The sequence below is a fragment of the Wyeomyia smithii genome, chromosome 1 (genome assembly GCF_029784165.1).
Source record: "Wyeomyia smithii strain HCP4-BCI-WySm-NY-G18 chromosome 1, ASM2978416v1, whole genome shotgun sequence".
NCBI classification, from domain to species: Eukaryota; Metazoa; Arthropoda; class Insecta; order Diptera; family Culicidae; genus Wyeomyia; species Wyeomyia smithii.
The window spans coordinates 67,726,320-67,749,133 of NC_073694.1; the positions used below are offsets into that span (position 1 = coordinate 67,726,320).

Below are 22,814 nucleotides of genomic sequence, written 5' to 3' on the forward strand. Positions count from 1 at the left end.
TCTTAGAAACTTTTCTTGCTCCCAAAAACCTTCACATGCCAAAGTTTGTTTCATTCGCCTGATTAGTTCTTAATGTGTGCAGAAATGTGTGTTTCATTCATATGGAGCCCCTTCCCTCCAGAAGAGAGAGGGGTTGTGTAGAAATTTGTGTTTTATTTGTTTGGGCCCTTCTCTTCCAGAATTGGGAGAAATACAAATACAAATTTTCACGCGGGTCGGTTAAGCAGTTTTAAAGTCTATATGGATCAGACAGACAGATAGACAGATATAATTTTTATAAATTTAGTAGATTGATGAAACATCATTGTTCATCAAACATAAAACAGCAATTGAGAGCCTCTATAGTAATCGTTTGAAACATACTTCAATTCATTTAAATCGTAAGTATTTTTGGCAATATAACCAAAAGAAAACTAGGGAATTTCACCGAAACTGAGAAATTGGAAGTTATTTACTGTAGATGCTATATCGCGTGTAAAAATCAAGACTCGCATTGTAAAATAAAACTTCAAGGTTCGAAAGACTATTCCAAATCAGAATTTTATTAATAAAAAACTTTACTTTGTGATGTTAAAACAATAACTTAAAAATCCAAACTAAACAAATCTTTTTTTGTAGATATCCAAGCTGGTGACAATTCCGGTCAAAATTTCTATATTTTAAGAAACCCTTGGAAAATTCCTGCAAATTGAATCATCAAAACTATAACCAAAATACAAACAGGAACAAAAAGCAAATTTGACTTTTTTTCTCAAAAATACGAGCGATTTAATACGAGCTTTGCTCATAACACTTCTGAGTTAAATGTTTTCAGAAACACGAAAAAATTGTCAAATTTGAAATAAGAATACATTCGTTTGCCAAAAACGTAATTTAATTTTTTTTCAAATGCAAAAATAATGTGAGGTAAATATGTATAAAACGCCCCCCCCGGGGCATAACGCCCCAGTGCATTTATTCGGAAACACACAAAAAATAAGACATGAGACTATTGGGAATCCGTAGTGGATCATAGGACAACCTTCTGTGCAAGTTTGATGATTGTCACTAGCAGCAAAAAATAAACACAAATCAATTTTGATTTGAGCTGCTTCAGATCTAATTTCTTGCAGCGTTTCCGTAACGTTTTTTCACTAATGTATAAAGTTCATTACCTGGTTTTATACTCATATATCTCGTATGAACCTCTAAGCAGCTGTATCTAGTGAAGAAACGATGAAAGTTGTATAATTTGCTTAAGTATTCAATGCTTTCTGCTACACTGCAGCTCCCGGGCAATATGCCCCACCGCTAGCCCGGCTGATTTGTTCATTGCTTTAGCGTTTGCTTCTGAGACTTCAAGCGCTGTTTCATTTCGCATGCTGAGCTGGCATATGAAGCTACTGCATGGGGCATATTATACTGCATCTGGGGCGTTTTGCCCCGGTAGATTGGAAAGCTTGCAATTTAGTCACATTTTTTAATAAAATTATGGCATTTTTGTGTAACAGTAATTACAAAACAAAATAATAGCAGTGCATTACCAACTAAATAGTGTATCCAACTGCATGAGAGATTTGTTGTTTGTAATAAACATAGCTACAATATTGACGATGTTCCTTGGGGGGGCGTATTATACCTGTTTACCCTATCTGGTAACACTCCTGTTTTTTTGTGTCTATTCCTTGACTAATTCCCTTCAAAATTGAATTTTCGGAATGTTTATTGATATAAAATATTGGCAGATAAAAATAAACATAGAATAGAAGACTGCTTAAAACCAGAGAAATTAAGACTTTATTTTTTAAAAATACTGTAACTCGAGTTTTGCTTATAATACCTCGGAAGGATAAGTGTTTGCTGTGTTAAATTTTCTCAGGAACACGACGAAATTATCAATTTTGAAATTAGAACATATGCATTTGCCAAAAAAATGTAACTTAATTTTTTAAGTGCAAAAAGAATATGTCTGGTAACTCTTGCGCCTAAAATTTTTATTGGTTTTGAAGCCCTTGATTAATTTTCTTCAAAAATAACGTTTTAGCTTATGCCAAAATTATTGACGCAAAATGGCACTTTAGTCAAAAATGGGACGGTCCCACGAGGCTTTTTATACCCTTCAATATTTGGAAAGAGCGGACTGAATATTCACCGCTCTCTTCTTTCCCAGCGCTGCGTGTAGCAGTTCTGCTTTGTGCAGTGTTTCTGCTGCACGCAGAAAAATCCATACACTTGTTGCTTACACCACAGCTGAGCGAAACAAATGTGGTGAATCACTCTAGTGAGAATACAAAGAAGTGAACCACGGTGCACTCTGCTGAAATAAATTCGATAACATTCGAATAGCAAACATGGGTGACGGGCGGCTGAATTTTTTCCAGTCAAGACATGCAAAGAAACAACGCAATCTACTTTCCTACCTAGATGCTTTTCTCATTTGATATAAGCTTAGGAGACAAATAGTAAAAGCACTGTATTGAGCTTTGTTGTGTAATTATAGAGCGTAATCGAATGAGAAAGTGTTTATTTTCTCTATTTTAGATTCCAGCTCTTCAGATACACAAAGTTCGCTGCTCTCTCCAAGCAAGTGCGTCGCTTTAGTCACTATAGTGAGAGTAGTTGCTTTCTCATTGAAAGATATTCTCCTACAAGCTAGTGATTCTCTGAGGAGATAAGACAAGCCTGGATTCTTCGATCAATCGACACCAAAGTTGGGATTTTTTGCATAGTGAACTTATCTGAAAAATTCTCTAATGTTTAAGATGCTCGTATATTTTGCACACTTGGAAGGAATGGAGTGACTCATATGCATACCATAGACTAACAGGCGTAACACTGGAATCTAGCGCCATCGCCACAAAAAACGATAATTGGTGTTGTCATGTGATAATTGAATAACAATCATCACATAATCACGCCGCTGTCAGACAATCTCATACATATTTTGTGCTTCCCAATTTAACACATGCGCGTATGCTAGCGCTGATGTCGAAATACAAGACGTAAAGCAAACACGGAGGCAGATGGTGCTAGCGTACGCTAGCTAACGTACTAACGTCTGTGTGCATATATTGAATGCAAATTAAACATTTATAGAAAAAATCTAATATTTGGTATTATTCACTAGTGGGTGTATCATCTAACATTACATTGACATGGTATGAAACCTAACTAAATGCTTTTCTAACTTCAAAAATTGCTAGAATTCGTAGTATCATGTAAAATCACTGATGTATTTTTTTTTGTCGTTTCTGTGATTTGCACCAAAGATTTCTAGAACAAGATACCTGACGCTTGCAGTATGCAGCGGACACGATTGTCGCTGCGTGTGAACGAAAGTCGAACTAATTTGTATACTGGTAATATGATGGAATTTTCTTTTAATATCCTTATATGGTCCTGCCGTCTAATTTTCAATATCCTTACCCGGTGCGGCTATCTAATTTTCAATATCCTTATACGGTGTTGCCATCTGGATTTCATTTTCATTAGGCAGATTATGCACGATAAATCGATTTTGCTGATAACCAGTTTGCTGTGCATTTAAGTCATCAGATGGCAGGACTAACCATTGTAAAGGTGTCGTGGGCAAAATGTATGAAAAAACTGGAAGTCAGGTATCTTGTTCTAGTAATCTTTGTTTGCACTTTGTATCGAATTTGTATTTTCACTTGTTCCATTTTTCTGCGTGGCGAACAATGAATCAGTTGCAGTTACATGATTTTCTTTTTTGTATAGTTATTTTTTTCTGTTTTTCATTTGTTTATATTATGTTATTCTTCGCCGAAGCTATTCCGTTTCCCCCGCTACTTTTATTTTCAGGTGTTTTCTATGTTTTATTTGTTCCATGGTAAGTTGGTGTTTTATGCATGTTTGTTTTTTGGGATTTCCTTTTTTTCTTTAATTTTATAATTTCAGTTTCCAATCTATGCCTTTTTTTACTATTTACTGGTTTCGTTATCTTTGGGTTCACTCTATGTTCCTTTTCTGTCTCCTTTTAAAGTGAATTTTTTAAACATCTTGTTTCTCATTTTCTATGTTTTCAGATTTTGCAACATTGTATTGTTTCGGATTTTTCTTTTTTTTTAAATTTTATTTCATGTTTTACAGTGTCTTAGTTCATCCCTATTTATTTTTCTGCGGTTCATCCGCTTTTTTGTTTCTATATCTATACATTCTATGTTTTTTTGTTTCATTCGTTTTGCTTAGCATTATCCATACCAGCACTTTTTTCTTCGTTTATTCGCTTGTTTTTATCTTTTGTTTGGTTTCTTCACTCGATTATGTTTTTTTGATTCGCTTTTTTGTGTGTGTTATTCTCTCTATTTCTTTAATTTTTTCATATTTCGATGATTCAAACTTTGTATTTATGATGCTCTATATATGTTTTCTTCATTAATCCACCTGCTTTGTTTTTTTTGTGTTTGTTTACAGTGAACGGTTTTTACTTTTCTATATTTACACTTTCTGACTTTCTGGTTCTTAGTTTTCAGTTTATTCGGTATGCTCATTCTATTTGATTTTTTTTTTCAGTTAAGTTCTTTTTGGTTTTGTTTTTTGTTACGTTTTTATTCATTTTATTTTTCTATTGTAATGTTTATAATGTTGTGTATTTTTTGACGTAGGATTACGTCTTACGACAAAATTGTGGGATATAATGTTGTGTATTTTTTGTCGTAGAATTACGTCTTACGACAACATTGTGGGATATTGGTGCAAATTTGAATACTGAAATCATCTAGACTCTAGAGCGTCACGAAAATCGTTCAATTTCAAGTGCTTATAACACAGTCAATTTCAAACGGATTTTTTCATTTCGCAGTATTCAATTGGAAAATTAGCTAAGCGACCACTAGAATGTAAAAATTTGTGATTTTGTGATGTACTTTTGAAAAGTGTAGAGTCTTGTTTTGATTTAGGCTGGAAACGAGGCCAAATACCATTTTATATGGGTAATAATAATATAGTACCGTGACGATACCCAGAGGTTGAAAATTGACTTCCGCTTTCTGTAAATCGACTTAACATGGCCGAATTCCACCAAATATGGATATTTCTGTAACCAAAATGATGCCCAGAAACCAGAAATCAACTTTAGAAGCTATTTTGAAGTTCAAGATGGTGACTACCGGTTTACGTAAAAGTTTAGCTCAGTTCAAAAAGACCAAAACTCCCTGATGTGAGTATTTCCGGAACCAGGGTGATATCCAGAGGCCGTAAATCAACCTCAGATTCCATTATAAATCGTTTTAAGGCCGCCCCAGATCAGATAGTCTATCGTAATCTTACCGTTAACCTTGCAATCGTGTCTTATACACAACCTTTTCAACTTTTTTTTTGTTTCTCGCATTTTTTTTTAGTCACACTTCATGTTTTTTTCTCGTTTTCTCTTCCGTGTGTTCTGTGTGTTTTCCTTTTTTATAATTTTTTTTATGTCATATTATTTTTCTGTTTTCTGTAACTTATGATTAATTCACAGACAAACAGACGTGCCACTCGATGACGATTTAATCGACCCGAAAAATAACGATTATTTTGAAATTTTGCTTAGTGGACAATAATGCCGCTAGTGTCGCTATAAGCAAGCGTGCACATCCATTATCAAAGACAAAAACCATCAGTAATGCCGCTTGTGTTGATTTAAGCAAGTGTGCACACCAATTAGCAAAGACAAAAACCGTTTTATGCAAATAAGTTAGTAGGCAATAAGCTCTCATGGTGGCACATGAATGTAACGTTTCGTAAAAGGACCAAGATTTTTCAGGATTTTTGTTCGAAAAGGCACGTCTGTTTGTCTGTGATTAATTCATAACTTTTTATTTAATATTTTGTATATTCCATTTCCTGTCGACTATATTTTTGCCTGTAGTTCATTTTTGTTATTGTTAATTGTTACGTGTGTTTTTTTGTTTTGTTTTGCTCACTTTTCATATTGCAGCATTTTCGGGATATTCATATTTTCTACTACCTTCGTCTCTTTCTCAGTTTAGGCGTCATCCACTAATTACTGAATAATTTTTTTAAACATTTTCAACCCCCTCTTCTGTTATAATCAGGTTTTGTAAGATTTTTCATTGCCCCCCTCCGCCCAACAAATTTTTATGTAACATTTTCTTTCTATGTAAAATGTTTTTTAAAAGAACATTTTTTTATATAAAGTATATTCGCAGAGAATAAAAACAAAACAAGTTAGCCAATTTAGTTTATATCATGGTAAAGTGAATAAAAGTAAAAATTAAGTAAACAAATTAAATTACATATTCATTCAGCTAAGGTGGATTCACTGCTTTTAGGTTTAGCTGTTAGAATTCTAGCGGGAAATATTTGTAACTTGTTTTAATTTAAGATTTTTGAAGCTTACGCAGGATTTTCTCGAAAACCCCTCTCTCATTTCGTAAGCATTTGTAAAAAAAATGGATACTTCCCTCTCCCCCTAAACCCTTACGTAATTTGTTGATAACCTTTTATTGATTAATTATTTTTTAGTCAATTTTTATGCTATGCGAATGAAAGAAAAAACTGGTTTAAGTCCAAATGGAACAACTAATTGGGTTACTTTTTCGAAGTGTAATGATGCGATCTAGTTATTTTCACGAATACTTGTGGAGTAAATATTCGGTAAACAAATAATTAACCAGAATATAATAATTAAAAAAAAAAATCAGGAGCCTTCACATCAGAATTTATATTACATACACAGACATAGACGCACATAAATGTGCACGCGAATTAAAGAATTGAATTCGTTTTTTTACGGAAAACATTTTTGACGAAAAAGATCCCAGACGGCTTCCCTGAGCAACACCACCCTTTAGGACAGGTCAGTATTAGACCAGGTCTAATGTTTTAGTATGCAGGTGGCGTTTTATCAGCCTAGCCTAATTTGATAGTAGGTCTGAATATCTTATTAAAAAAAAACAGTATTGAATTAGAGGATAATATTCCTATGCAACTTTTGTTTGCATAATGTCACCTGACGAAAATGTGCAATATTTGAACTACATCAAATTCAGACGGAATTCTTTTGGATGGTAACATAATTAATGCTTTCCTATTTTTTTTTTGAAAGACTAATTCAAAAGAACACCAACGCTCATCCCAGACCTAGCGCTCATCAAAACAGATTTGTTCATCATTAGCTGCAGAATTTACTGAAACCGCATTCAATGGTCTCTTTCATTACTGGCAGCGGTGTCGTAACAGACACGCAATCATCATTCGCCTCCAGGGCGCGGAAGGAGGGAGGGGGATGGAGGTTCCCATCTGTTGTGAAGAGACCTTATTTGCGAACCCTTTTCTAGTGCACAGTTTCAAATACACTTCTGGGATCATTCCGAGCTAGCGGAGCTGGCGGAAATCCTAATTGATTAAAATATGAATAATTAATTCTGCACTCAAAGGTATCTGAGATGCCAGACAGTTCGCAGAGCAATTGCATGGTGGTATTTCGAGTGAAGAGAAAAGCCGTAATCAAGCGACAGGTGACGATGCGATATTTTCCGCCAGCTTAGTCGAACGTGCGCCAGCCAGCTTCGGAGGGCGGAGGGTGAGGGCTGAGTGCAGCGGGGTTTGTTGATTTGCAACCGTCGCGTCGCTCTTTCATGTTGCTGCCCCGTTGTAAAATGGGCGCCGATGTAATGCTGGTATCAGAGTCTAACCAGTTGACAAGCCCAATCCCGGGTGCTTTCAGCCAAATCCAGCTGCAATCGGTTCTTACAGACGGATTTAGCTTGCTGTCTAGATGGCGATGTGGAATAGCGCAAGCGGAACGGTTTTGCTGCATATAAGGTTTGTGCTAGCGGTTCAGTATAAATATTTATACTGACTTACAGTGCGAGTTCTTTAGAGCAAATTTTTTTCTCTTCAGCAGTATGGAATTAGCTGAGATTTTAGAGCATTTTCACCGCCAGGTCAACAATATCTCTCTTTTTTCCGGTTTGGGGCACCTTTGTTGACCAGTATAATCAATTAATATTTTTTCTAGAGATTGTGGATTTTCATATATTTTTGTCACGATTTATACATCATTATTTCTGTCTAGTGAGTTTGTTTCAAGAAATACATGTCATTGAATTACAAAAAAGTTTGTAAACAAGGTTTCTGATTCGTGAAGTATAGTTTTTGATATCATCGGTATTGAATTCATACAGGAGTATTAACGCTGTTACTAAAGCAAAGCAAAGCCAGCGCTGTTACTATTACATATTACAAAAATAAAATAAGCCTTAATCTTTAGTGTGTTTCGTTATCAATAATTCACGAAATCGTCTAAGACTCGTTTACCACAAACAAAAAATTTATAATAATTTATATCTACTGAAAATGATGAAATTAGCCATTTTTGATGCATGGACCCATCAAGTAACATATCTATTAGTTTTCTGTGTATATAGGAGTGTATCCTTGAATTATTCCACATCAAACAGATTTAGTGTCAAATAATCATAATTTGCGGGAAATGGTAATATTTCTTGTTTTATTCAAATAAAACGGCGGCTGAAGCGCATTGAGAGTTAAAAAAGTATGAGGAAACGCTGTTCTAAGTGAAACAACGGTTCCGTCCAAACGGTCCAAAACGGTGGCTCAAAAAGAATTTGAGAACACTGAATTGGAGGAATTGCTCGCTAATTGGGGATAGATCCCTGCTAAATACAGGAACAGCTTGTTTCGGTATAAGGAGTTACCTCAGGAACAACTGCCAGAGCAGCAAAAATGAAGAAATTTTATTATCGCATCGTGATCGGGGATGAAAAATCAATTCATTACAGTAACTCAAAGAAAAACAGTCATGGGGATTGCCCGGTCATGATTCTACGTCGTTGGCTCGGCCGAATTTACACGCTGCGAAGGTTGTGCTGTGTATCTGGTGGGACCAGGGCATTTATTATTAGCTATTGAAACGGAATGAAGCCATCACTGGGGAACGGTGTCGACTTCAATTGATTAAGCACTGGGTTAAAAAGGACGAAAATACGAGCAGAAGCACGAAAAGTGATTCTACTGCATGACAACACTCGGTCTCATACGGCCAAAGTCGTTAAAATTTACATTGAAACACTCAGATGGGAAGTACTATTCCTTGGGTATTGCGCTGTCCAAGCCGTCCAATTGCTTGTTTCGGTTGATGGTACATGAGCTGGCTGATGAGCAGTTTCGTTTACATGCAGACATCGAAAAATGACTTGATTCGTAGACCCAAAAGACGAACACTTTTATCGTGACAGTATTCGAGCTTTGTTGAAAAGGTGCGACCAAGTTACAGCTAGCAATAGCCAATACTGTTTTTTGTAAGTTTTTTTTAAAGAAAAAAACAGCGACAACTTGTGCACCTGAATGAATAAATACCAAGAATGGATCCGGAGATGTTTTAAATTCAAGACTTTGCTGAAAGTGTATAACAATTCGAGGTCACTAGATTTGGCAGTCTTGTGAGAGAAGATGTCTTTAATAATATAAACACTTAATTGACGGTGGTCTATTCGATAATTTAGTTGGCATTTCTTTGCAAAACAAAATAAAATAAATAAATAAATTAAATAAATTTTTACATTCGCTGTATTACGAAGACAGCTAATATACGTTTATTATGGTTAAGCTTAGAATAATAATATATCATCTAACAATTTTGAAATGTAAAAAGAGATTCTGAATGAATCTTAGCAAATAAACAAAAAAATCACAAACGCAGGTTCTTAATCTTCTATAAATGTATATATTAAGGAATTTACTCTTTCGATAATATCTAATATTATTTAGTGAAAATCGAAGATAAAATTAAATAAATATCTGTTGCAATCATAGACCACGAGAGACCTGCGGTTCTTTACTCCAATAATACTGTTGCTTTTACCGGCATGTTTTCTTCCAAGACATCAGTTTTTATTACGTCCTGAAAGCAGGTTTAGAAATTGTTCAAGAATGGGGACTGTTTCAAACTTTTTGGAAAACTTTTACTTTCGAGACATCATATTAGTCTAAGCTCATGGAAGCAAACATAAGTTGACCTATTGGGACGGGGGGATTCTGTCAATTTTTATTTCGATATTGATACAGAGAATATCACAGGGAACGGATGGTGTCCATTCACGTCGTCTGTGCTAGGAATGCTCGCATGTAATTGGGTCATTGTTCGCGTAAATTTGTTATTGAAACTTTTTATCAATTTTACCGCTTAGCAATGAAATTAGAATGATAACTAGCAAATTAAAAAATTGTTACACAATTTTTGTCTATCCAACAACATATTGGTTATTGTTATCCATCATGTGGTTATGCTGTTATTACCGTTTGAAATCTGACGCAACATTTGCCAGTTTTATTTCCAATTTTACAGAATGCATTCCAGTATAGTAAACAAAGACGTAAAAAAAATTACTCTTCTCCAGGTGAAACTAATAATATGGAAATTAGGGTAGCGAACGGCTTCGGTACGTTTTCTGCAGCAATCTTATGCAGAAACTTGCCGAAGTTTAAATATAGTTTTAATTACCTAAGCAACACTATTTGAACGTTTAATTTTAGCAAAAGTTTAAGCATAGGTGTCTCAACGAAACTTTCTGACACGTTTTGTGTTTTAACAATGTTTTGGAAGTAAGCAAATAGGAAACCTAATATTGCTTTATATAGTTTAAACGCATTATAATCAGCAGAACTTTTCCATAAATTATTATTTCTAAGGGTAACTGTACTTAAGCTATTGCAAGCATTAAAACTGGAAATTATGCTTTATGTTAAAAATCATAGAATACTAATTTGGCAAGATTTTCAAATAATAAAACTCGAAGTATTTCCTTTAAAAATTTTTGAAGAAACAAATGTAGTAATTCCTTTATTATTATTTTTTAATTATTTTGCAAATTCCACTTTCGTTATAAAATAGCATACGTCCGCTTTGAATATAATTAGAATTTATGGCCGTGAAATTACGATTTTGCTACCAGGAAATGATTTTTTTTTGCAATATAAGCAGCTTATATTTTATCATTTCTTTCTAGTTATCGCATCTGAAAAGGTTGAAATAAAAAAAAGGATATTTTTCGGCGTTTGGAAGGTAATATTATGTATACTATTTATCATCCGAAACATAATGTGAAAAACTAGTTGATCATTGAAAATATGTACTTAGTTTGAACCCAATCTTTTTGACTCTTTTATCAAAAATTTCATGATTATTAGATGTTGTAAATACGAAAACAAATAACATTGGTTTTATTTTTAAACATCACAAAAATACAAAATTATAAATCCATTACAAACTCTAGACTGGAACAACTTTACGGAAAACCATGCGACTCCGTTAAGCTCTCATGTTAAGCAGATTATCATCCGCCTCCATGTTAAGCAGATTATCATCCGCCTCCATACAACGGTGACCTTTTGGTGTATCCCGAACTACGAATTTACCTCGCATACGATAGTAACCAGTAGTATAATTGAAACCAAATTAAATCCGAAAAGCACAATTTAGGGTTGGCCGCCCGCATGAACGAGAGCCTATTACAAACGTTGAAATACCTTTATGCCTAGTACATAGTATCCTCACAATCAACCTAATATAATGAGTTGTTTGAGTGCAGAATAATTCCCAACAATAAACACAATTTAACGGTCCCCACGATTATTAGTAATATTACAGCAATTTTTCGCAATTCCCTGTGAACTTGCAATCTCCGCTGGTGAATTGGTAATTTGAACCATTCATCGAAACGAACGAACGGAAAATGTACTCGAACGACCACACACACACACACATACCCACGCACACATACCATCACTTGCCCGTCTAAGCACCAAGGATGCACTGATTGCTGTAATTTCCAGCAATCGAGCGACTAATGAAATAACTGCCCACGGTGCCGCATTCGGAATCAATTTCAGTTTTTCTGCTGAAAAACTAATGTTTACCCTCTCGGCTACCCCCGTTCCGGCTCGCCGGTTAAGCACGCCCCAAAGCTTGTGCTTGCTGGTTGTGGTTGCGTTTTTTGTTTGTTTTTTCTTTTTCTCAACAAGGAATTTTTAATTGCCACCGTCGTCGTGTGTGCTAGGAATGCATTTACGTGAAAATTACATAGATGGGGTACCGGATTATTTGTTTTTGTTCGCTGGTTCGGTGCTGTCGGTGCGAATAGGATGTTCTTTTTTTTTCGTTCGCTACTGCCATGTCGTGTTGGTTTCACTTATCGTAATTGCAGGTGGTGCTGGCAATCAGTAAAGGTGGCAATTTCCAGATTTGGTGTAATGTGCGGTGCAAGCGATTAGTCGGTCTCAAGCGTCCTTCGGCCACTGGTGATATCGTGTTTTGAGCGAAATTGCAATCCTTTCGATCCTGAGTCAGCGCCGGAAGGCTCCATTTTCAGACGGTAGCTATGCATGTTTAGTCGTATAAGTGAATACCCATAAATCCACTTGGAACTTTGGTTGAAGTTCATTACACAGGGTAGGACAAAAAAGAAACCCGTATGTGATGATATGGTTGCGAGAGGCCATTAATCATTTCTTATTGCTCCTCGGCTTACGATTCTGCTGGACGCTGCTGCTCTCTTTTTTTGCTTTGTAGATGAATACGTGTATGCATCATAAGAGCTGGAACGTCCGAGGCCGAGTGTATGGCACCGGCGGCACTCAGTAATGTGAGATCACCGTAAGGAGCACTTCATAAGCACCCTTACGGCCCGGTGGATGACCTTGGGAAAGTGTGAATGAATAAGGAAAATTGCACTATCAGCCACAAATCACTTCGGTGTCACCTTGCCGAGTGGAGTGCATGAAGCCTTACTTAGCGGAAAAATGAATATGCTGACTATTTCTGCTTCCAACTCTAGACAGTGGAAGATTATTCCACCAGCTTGAAGATGGAAAATTCAGTTCGATTAGCGGGTGAAGATTTTGTGTACGCGATATCCGGTTCAATTAAAAGTTTAGCCGATGGCAATGCACCGGGAAAGGTTCGTGCTCGAAAGAAAGAAAAACTTCTTCAACCCTGACAGCCGATTTTTCTTATCGATACAGTTTGTCGTCGGCTTCCGATGCGAGGACGTTTAATTGACGCAAACACGTAAAACTTGCTTTTCAAATGCATTCAGCTTTTTGGCACAGAAAGTTTTGTGATTTTCCCGCAGCATCACATGACTTCAACTGACAGTTCTATTAACTCGCATCGCCTCTTCTCGATTGTCTGTTTTCCATACGAGAAAGGACGCGCGGTCCAGTACGTGAGAGAGGAGCGCACTGCTCCAGGGTATGATCAAATACGAAATTCGCCAAAAACAAGGAACAAAACCGAAGTGGAAAAAGAAGAGTAGCAATGGAAAGTAAAATGGCTAATTGACGCAACATAAGCAAACAAACAGAAAAGAAAGAACCACAAGCAAAATCAGGGCGGAACGCATGACTGAGAAGGAATGAAATCAGAATCAAAGAAGAATAGACAGAGGGGGACTGAAGAACTAAAAAATACGAAAGAATACTTGCGTAAAGTAGCACTAGAGAAATGGAAGAAAAAACATTCACATTCACATTCACAAACTGTCTCTACTACTAGCGCGGTAAGGCTAGGGGAAGCGTAGAAAGCAATGCACACGATGCAGCGCAAACAAATGAACAAATGGGCAGAAAAACAACACTAATCAAACAATCACAGCACATGCACATGAATCACAGAGAAATCTGGCCGAAGAGAGAGTTTGCAGACGGTCGCCAATACGGTGAGCCGATTGCGCGGTACGATTATTGTCGGCATGTCGAATTGTGTGCAACGCTCTCTCGCTCTCCCGATGTTGCAATTTCTGTTCGTTTTCTCTGAAGTAGGCGGAGCGCTATCGGTTCTGGTCTACTTAATCTATTGTGTGTTCGGTAGGGATGAAGTGAAGTGGAGATAGCATGCAGAGATATTTTGAATGATGTAAAGATAATACTATTTAAGAAAAAACACCAAATTACCCACATTTTTCTTTTGATTCAACGGTTTTTTTGTTTTTTTTTTGTACACTTTACCGCGATAACCTTCAACGGCGCAATCGTATCTACACTACAGCTTTTGGTTTCTCTAGGTTTTTTTTCGCTTGGTTTTGGAATATATTTACATTAGACAGGTTTTGTTTTGTTGTCAACAAAAGGAGAGGGATTCAAAACATAACGGGTTACGAACCTACCGGGAAGCTTTCTGGTAGCGGTTCGCTCGTGAAGCCCGTTGCTTCATTCGCAACCGACGATCAGAACTACGGAAGAGACTCTAGGGGTAAAACATATTTAAAAATGTGCGTGGCGAGGCGTATCAGATTCATTAGGCTTGCGGTTTTTTTGGAGCTTACGAGAGATAAGAGTTAGTGCAGTGGTTGTTGTTGTTTTTTTGCTGTTTGGTTTATTTTAGCTATAAAGCGGTGCGGGTGTAGTTAGGTCGGATGATTCAAGCCTTGAGTAAGAGTCAGGTGGGGCTTTTACTGTGGCACAACAGGGGCACCGTAAGAATGTGGATGAGGGGGTGGGCAGGGGTTGAACAAAATGTACAGAGAAGAAATCAATCGTTACCAATTCAAACATGTCTTTACAGCGCGGAGAAAAGTGATCGAACAGCGGTGTTAATGATTTACTAGATTATTATGGTTTTAGACGACGAAATTCAATCACTTTTCCGCCCATATGGGGTTAGGTAATTAACTCAAACTTACGGAAATTATAGACAAATTTGTAAAAATTTCTTAGGAAAACTCAAGTTGACCGATGCGTAATTTTGTATAGTTTTGGGGTGAATAAACAACGAAAATGACGATATGTAGATGATGAGGTAAACAAATTATAAAAAACATATGAATAAAAACGAAATGGTAGAAGAACTGAAAAGATACGGAAACGAAGAGATGAAAACGGGGGAAGATAGACGATGCTTTCGGTGGGACAATAGAGAATCGAATTGTTGAAATATTGAAAAGTTTAAGGGTGTGCATCGTTGTTACTTTGGGACAGTGGCGGGGGAAAAATACACTTGGGACAAAATATTCCGATTAGGATTGTTGGGGAGAGGTTTTGCAGTATAGAAACAAGAGAGTGAGGGAGTGAAAGAACTTGTAGCAGAGTCAGGGAGATAAGTAAATAGTACTACGGAAGGGGATAATACTGTTGGAATCATTTCGCTCACCGTCGATGTTGTCCGGGTGGTCCGGGTGTGAGAGGTGGCTCTCCCCGTCGCCTGACTCACTCAACGGGGGCATGTTACCCTGCGCTAGCATGCTGCTCATCTCCTCCGAGTTCAGATTCATTGGCATGGGCTAGAAGAGAGTGGGTAAATGATTGGTTAAGCTGGGTGTGGTATTATATGATTATTTTTTTATCTAAATTTATTAAGAAAACGCTATCAGAAAAATCGAACAAAGTATCAGACATTATACTACATAATAAAAAACAAATAATAAAACTGAATTTAAATACTAAAAGTGATTATACTTTACTGTAAGTGAGTTATCATGAGGCTGTAAAAAGCATAGCTTTTAGCTAAGCTATTAAATTCTTTATCTATACTGGTCAACACAGGTTCTGCTCTAGAGCTTAAACTGGAAAAATAAACGTTGTAGCTTTTTAACCGTTCCTGTGATTTTTTGGTACTGCTAGTTAGCCCAGAAGTGCGACAAGTCTTCAGAGACCTCAATGAAGTTTTCCCTTAAATCAAAAGAGAAAGGACGACACCAAAACTCACAGGAACGGTCAAAATGTTACAATCTTTCAGGTTTTTCTAGTTCAAGCTCCGGTGGTATGGGCTGTTACCGAAACGCGCTGTTTGTGTAGTGCCGCCACGAACGTCTGCATAGAAAACATCTTCTTTCTTTTACATTCGCTATTCCGAAGACATCCTGCAAATAATGCCGAAATTCATTTTTCATTTTTTTGTAGTGTTCTGTTACCAATACGTTTTTAATGTGATTACTCGACTGCTGGCGCGGGTAGCTGTTACAAACACGCAGCAACATAAAAAGTATTTTGAGGAGACAGCAAAAAAGGATGTACTTCTGGAATGCCTGATTACCTCTAGCGAGAACGTTCCTATCTCAACTTTTGCATGCTAACTGGGATACGAGTAACCTTAGTACAAAGCGGTTCCTAACCTGGTGAGAGCTTTGGTCGTATGCTGTGCCTTGTAGCGTGAGAACGATCCGGAAAGCAGCCGTGATGACTGCTCTCCAGGTGCTCTCGTCGTTGCACATCCTTCTCACTGAAGTAGTATCCGACCCACTCACTGTCAACATTTCGCTTTTTACCGAAACTTTTTACCGAAACGAGGACATACGAATAGCACATGCTCAGCTGTTTCCTCCGTACCCGCACATTGTGGACACATAAGTGACTCCGCGTGCCCAAACTTGTGCAGGTACTGCCTAAAGCAGCCACGGCCTGACAGTATCTGTGTCAGGTGGAAGTTAACTTCCCCATGGCGCCTCTCGATCCATCCGGCTATTTCCGGGATAAGTCGGTACGTCCCTCTACCTCTGGTAGAATTGGAGCATTCCCGCTACAACCTAGCTATCGAAGTTGAACCTTTGGTGATTCGTATGCCTCTTGTGTTACGTTGGTCAAAGCACTCCACATACTCTTTAACAATGATACTGATAGGCATCATGCCAGTCAGGACGCATATTGCCCTGTATGACACTGTTCAATACGTGCATGCGACCCTCAGGCTCATGTGTCTGTAAGTCCTTTCCAGTTTTCCACGGTAACTATAAGTACCCAACGCTTTCGATCACACGGGTCCGCCATACCTGAGTATGGCCGTTGCCACACTAGCTAGCAGCTTCCGCCTGCTGCCAAACATCGCCGAGCAATTTGACATCATAATGCCGCTATAGTTGTGTAAGCTCTCTTGCCGGCATAGTCGACGTGGCTCTCAAACGTGAGCTTCAAAGATAGTTTTGAGGCCGCCTTCTGCTCCGATAAACAGTTGTTCACTATGGTGACCTCTGTCTTATGATGCGCTAGCTCCAGTTTCCTGTGGTGCATCTAATCCTCAACCACGCGTATGGATAGCACGGCTTTCAACTCGATCTCGCTGACTGACTCGCCGTATACTTCTAGAGTTATGTCGTCCGCAAAGCCCATAATCAACACTCCCGGTGGAAGCTTAAGCTTCAGCACACCGTCATACATGGCACTCCCAATACCGGTCTCAAGATGAAACCTTGTGGTACCCCTGCGGTTATCGGGACGCATTGCTGACCCCCGTGTGTGTTGTAGACCAGCACTCGATTCTGAAAGTAACTTTACAGAATCTTGTACAGTGGCATCGGCACTCTGGAACTCCGCGTAGGCACGTTGGCTATAGAATCCCAGCAGACGCTATTGAACGCGTTTTTCAAGTCTAGCGTGGCAATTGTGCGATAGCGAAAGCCCCCCTATTCTACGTTGGAGTGCTACCTTGGCTGTCTCGGTGACGGAGAGAATAGCATCCACCGTGGACCTACCTTTGCGGAAGCCGAACTGGTTACTTGACAGACCGGTTTCACTCTCGGTGAATCTCCCAAGTCTGTTGAGGATTATCCTCTCAAGCACTTTGCTCGCTGTGTCTAGCAGACAGATTGGTCTATATGCCGATAGGTCACCTGGAGGTTTCCCGGCCTTCGGCAGTAACGCGGGAACTGCAGTCGTCTAGGCATTTCTGCATGACCGCCCTGAACAACCCGGGGGCTAGCTTTATGGCCAGGTTCGGGATTTCGTCTGGTCCTGGTGTCATGCTCATCTTCAGGGAGTTTGCGATCTCAATGAGTTCGCCGTCCGTTACCCTTGCCGCCTCCTCGACCTCTGCGCGGCTGCCGCTGTTTGTGGTGACTCAGCAGCCGGAAGCCAGGGGTTTGGCTCGTGGTGTGGGAAAAGTCTCTCAATGATCCGCTCCAACATCGCTGGTGATCGCTCTGCCGGGGCTGACGAGCCTCTGGTCTTGGCCGTAACGACACTATAAGCGTTCGTATTTGCAATGTCGCAAAGTCTATTGAAACAGGCTCTTTTACTCGCCTTTATGGCGCTCTTAAGCGTTACCTTAGTGGATTTGAATGCTGCCTGGCGCTCCGACCTTTGCGCATCGGTGCACGCGCGTTGCATTCTCCGCCTCGCACGAAGGCACGCACTGCGGAGGTCTATCGCGTCGATCTAACAGAATACTCGAGGGCCTTCTATTTCTAGGCTGACAAGACCTAGGCGCGGGGGCGTCGCACGCCCGCGATATTGTAGCAACAAGTTGGTCCGCACTCAGGGGGGTCCTCTCCCTTTCGAGATCCCAACTTATTACTTCCGCAAATACATCGGCATCAAAATGCGATGTCTTCCAGCCGCGAATGGTTGGGGTATTGGCCCTACCCGTCGCTTGCCGCCTCGTGTCCACGCTATAGCTGATCGACTGGTGGTCGCTACTAGTGTGGCCGTTGTCTAGCCTCCAGTTCGTGATCAGTCCCGGGCTGCTGAACGGCACGTCGATGATCGATTCCACACCGTTTCTGCTGTAGGTACTTTTAGCACCGACATTGGATAGATATAAGTTGAGCTTCGTCAAAGCTTCCAACAGGATCTGGCCCTCTGGTTAGTGTAGCGACTTCCCCGTTCAACAACTCAAGCGTTGAAGTCACCCGTCACCACCACTGCACCGGCTTCAGATCCGTTCGTTTCACGGTTACAACAATCAGCGTCTGGAGCCGACGAATGGTATGAGAAATACGTCGCGAGGCAGGCAAGGCAGTATGCTGAAAGATCCCTACGAGGAACAATTCAATATTGGAAGCTCGCTACTTGGAACATCAGAACCATTTCTCGAGCCGATACGCATCTTAACCAGGGAACTGCTATGACTGAAGGTACCATTAGGTGAAGGCACGTCAATGACCGCTTATGCGTGTTGAGAATTATAGGCAGATTCTTGAACCCGATGTCGTGAAGAGGGAGTTTTATGATCTCCTCGATAAATCCTCGAAATTTGAATTTTGAAAAAAAATCAATGTCAGTTTCCGAGTGTAAAAACACTGCCTTCAAAACTTCAACTTTTTCTATGGTTCGCACTGTGAAACAGGATTTACAGGAGATAGAGAAAAAATTTCTTCTAAAAAATTGTGCAATATGATGGAGCGCACATTTTCCAGAAATCACAAATTAGGGTTCCAAATTTTCGATGAAATCGAAATCTAACTTTCTTATCTTTGCAGATAGTGTTATACGATGTTCTACAATGTTATAGCCTCGTCAATTTTGCGCAACTTTGTAGAGAAAAGTTTTTTTTTCTATCTTTCAAAATAACCCATTTAGAGTTATTTTAGAAAATCACTAGAATAAAACTACAAGAGCGGCTCTTCACCCCAAACTGGAAAAAATTGCAAGATTATACCTGTTTAACAGTTCCTGTGAGTTTTGGTGTCCCTAGCCATCATCAAAACGCGACAAAAGTTCCCCCCACTCCAACGCGAACGTTAATCGTGCGCCTGCTTTCACTGTTGAATCGGATGAGACGCCTAGTACATCGTTATAGGGAATAGGTGTAGGGGGAAATTAAGATCTAGAGCTCGACAGTAATATTAAAGAGAGAAACTTTCTTCTACAAAATTGTACAATATGATGAAGCGCATATTTTCCAGTAATCACGTATTGGGGTGACCCAAATTTTCGATGAAATCTAGCATCTAACTTTCTTATCTTTGCAGATAGAGTTATACGATGTTCTACAATGTTGTTGCCTTGTCAATTTTGTGCAACTTTGTGGTGGAAAGTTTGTTTCTATCTTTTGAAATAACCGATTCAGAGCTATCCCACTAAATCACCCGAAGAAAACTACGGGTGCGCTTTCAGAGCTTAAACCGGAAAAAAATTAAAGATTGTAGCTTTTGAACCGTTCCTGTGAATTTTGAGGCTCCTAGCCAGCTCGGAAATGCGTAAAGTCTTTAGAGACTACAATGAAGTTTTCCCGTAAGCAAAGGTAGAAGCGATTAACCCGAAGAGCAATTACTCTTCCGAGTTTGCTACAGGCACCAAAATTCCCAACAACAGTTATAAAGCTATAATTTTATTTATTTTCAATTTGAGCTCTAGGGCAATTTTTTTTTTTCACTTTTGCCAACCATTAAAATAATCGAGATAAAAATAATATTTTTTGGTCTTTACAATCTTCTCTCAGGTAGGTTTCTTGATTTTGCATAAAGTATTCTTTGTATCGATATCTTTCAGAAATATAAAATAAATCTGTCAAATAAACGCGTCAACTTAAGTCAAAGTGTCTCTTGCTTGCCGGGTTCGTTCCTTCAACGTTATGTTTACGAGAAAACTTATTTGAGTGTCTGAAAAAATGTTGGAAACCAAGGGCGCTTAATTTCAAAGGGATGGTTAAAAAGCCATAATCTCTCATTTTTTCCAGTTTGAGCTGTGTTGACCAATGTTATGAGAGACCGTGTGATGATAACGCATTATTGGTGAAGTCTGTTACATGGTCTTACAGTGAAAAATATTTGCACACTAAAATAAAATAAAAGCATAAGGGTCGAAAGTTCAAAGAGAGTTTTTGGGCTTAAGATAAAAAAAAATATCACTCTCATATGTGGTAGACTTAAAACTACTTCAAAACAAGCGAATAGTTGCATGAATTATCTTAAACTTCGTGAATATTGGAAATATGACAAATTGATTTCGTATTTGATTCAAAAATCGCAGTTTTCGTGAAACATTTTTGCTGAGAAACATAATATTTTACATTATTTCTATATTCTAACCAAAAAATATGCATTTTGCACTAATTCACAGGTGCTTTCTAATAACGAATAATCAAACAGCAACATAATTATAAATTATAAGTATGAAAAAAAAATCACTTCGAACATCGAGCAACATGCAGTGCGAACAATCGAACGAAAGGCAAATAGTTGCACGCTTCGATTCCAACAAAGCAAGTCGAACAGAAATAAAAGAGGAAAAACACTTGAAGCAAAAGCAAAATCGCGTAAATTTGTTTCCGCTCAGTGGCATCGTATTTACATGTTTCGACTTGTAGCGGATATGGTTCAGATGTGGGTGTGACGAATGCGGAGGCGGTGGTGGGTGTTCGTTTCCCGGACTGGAGGGTGTCAATAAGCTGGACATCTCCTCCGCGTACATTGGCATCTTAAGGGGCTAGAAAGAGAGAAAGAGGTAAATTCGTGAGAGGGCGGGCGGAGTCAGCGTCAAAACGTGCGCGGATGAAGGGAAGAAGGGCGGTGCAAACGCATGGCTGTTCACAGTGAATAGGCAGGGAAGTTAATTTGTTTTGAAAATCGTAACATAACTCCAACAACACAAATTAAATAAACATGATTTACTCGTTATTTGTACAGTGAGTAATATGAATCTGCTGTTGTTTACCGCTTTAATATGAAACGATAACCTCAATTTATAGATAAATTGCTGATTGGGTGGAGGTATCATCAATTTTGCCGATTTCTGCTGGTCTCAAAATTAGCTTTACAATGAGTGCCAGTGTCTGTTACACAGACCTTCATTCATTCAGACATTCACCTCTTGGACCTTCATCTATAGTCGGGTCACTAATAAAGAATTAGAGTGATTATCGTGTGTATGGTTGAAAAGTAATTAGGGATAAGCTCACTCGCGTGAATGAGAGAAGGGTTTTCAGCCGCCTAACGTGTGAATGTTGCTAATTTTAAACTTTTGATCGGGTCAATGCAAAAAAGGCTTCTCACCACAAGTAGCGTAGAAATAATCTCACACTAATTTTACATCTAGTCAATCTGGTAGAAAAAAAAAAATAGATAAGAAAGGACAAAGTATGCAAAGCAACCACCCGTTTTCAATTGCAAATATTAATTGCTCAACAGTTTGAGCTATTTAAGTTTAAAATACAATAAACGCGCCCGCCGCGGTCCGCTTCGACCGACCTTAGAGTAGTTATTCATTCATGCTCATCAAGAATTTCTCACGTGTTCCGCAGAGTTTATTCATTATACTTCTCTCCAACTATTTGCTCTTCCCGTTTTCGTCCTGACCACGGACCACGGACCTGCCGTCGGGCGATCTTCCGGATGAATTTTTGTCCGCTGCCGCTTAGAGTGGCACCTTCGTTTCGCTTCTTCGCTTATGTCCTGAACGAGCGGCTGACAGTGTGAAAAACCGCCACCGAGATAAAAGCGACAACAGGAATGTCCGTTTTTCTGTCCTCACTCGTGCATCGTTAGGAATGTTCCTCCCTTGCACCGTCGCCATCTGCTGACACTGGAGCAAGTTAAGCAGGAACGAGTTTGTAAGCCGTTCAAACTATTGAAAAAGTGTAATTTATTATAATTAACATGAAAGGAATGTGTTTGCTCGGATCTCTTCTTCTGGCCCTTATCCGCCTGGAAGAAGGAAGACAGAATGGAGCCAACCACATCCCGGAAGGTTACCGGCAATCGGCAGGTTGAGCGTTAAATTGGACAGTTGGTGTGTCACCGCACACAGCTGGAATGAACCGCACTTAGACTAGAGATTTTATGGTTTTGTCATCCGTGCAGGCTGTTTGGGTTGGGGAAGTGTCAGCAGCAGATCATTCGAAACTTTCTCGTAACAGAAAGATGGGAAAGATACCGATTGAATGTAAACAATAAACTGAAAAAAAAAGAATCCACGATCCACAACACAAATATTCGACTGCACGGGGACATTTTTTTTCTTAGTTCCCAAAACAGAATGTGAGAAAACACTTTCATATAGCAGAGATAATAGCGAATAAACCAGATTACGAGCAGGTGTTTCTGTCGATAATCGCTCCTTAGAAATCTAGCGTCTTGTTGCTTCAGCACACTTACATCTTGTATTTGAGCTGCCACTAGTGCTAGGAACTTTTTTTTGTTTGT

The 22,814-nt window shown here is 38.8% G+C and overlaps 1 protein-coding gene across 7 annotated transcripts in view; it reads right to left on the reverse strand.

Moving 5' to 3' along the window:
* Window positions 1-22,814, reverse strand: part of LOC129724438 (sex determination protein fruitless) — a 658,376-nt gene that overhangs the window by 24,144 nt on the left and 611,418 nt on the right. For 4 of the 7 annotated variants that reach the window (XM_055679471.1, XM_055679489.1, XM_055679389.1 and 1 more), the window contains exons 9-10: window positions 20,965-21,099; window positions 15,113-15,242 (exon numbers count right to left, since the gene is read on the reverse strand). In XM_055679471.1, coding sequence (XP_055535446.1) covers window positions 15,113-15,242; window positions 20,965-21,099 — 265 coding nt within the window. The remainder of the gene's footprint in view (window positions 1-15,112; window positions 15,243-20,964; window positions 21,100-22,814) is intronic. The other 3 variants (XM_055679480.1, XM_055679463.1, XM_055679455.1) reach the window with 1 other exon arrangement.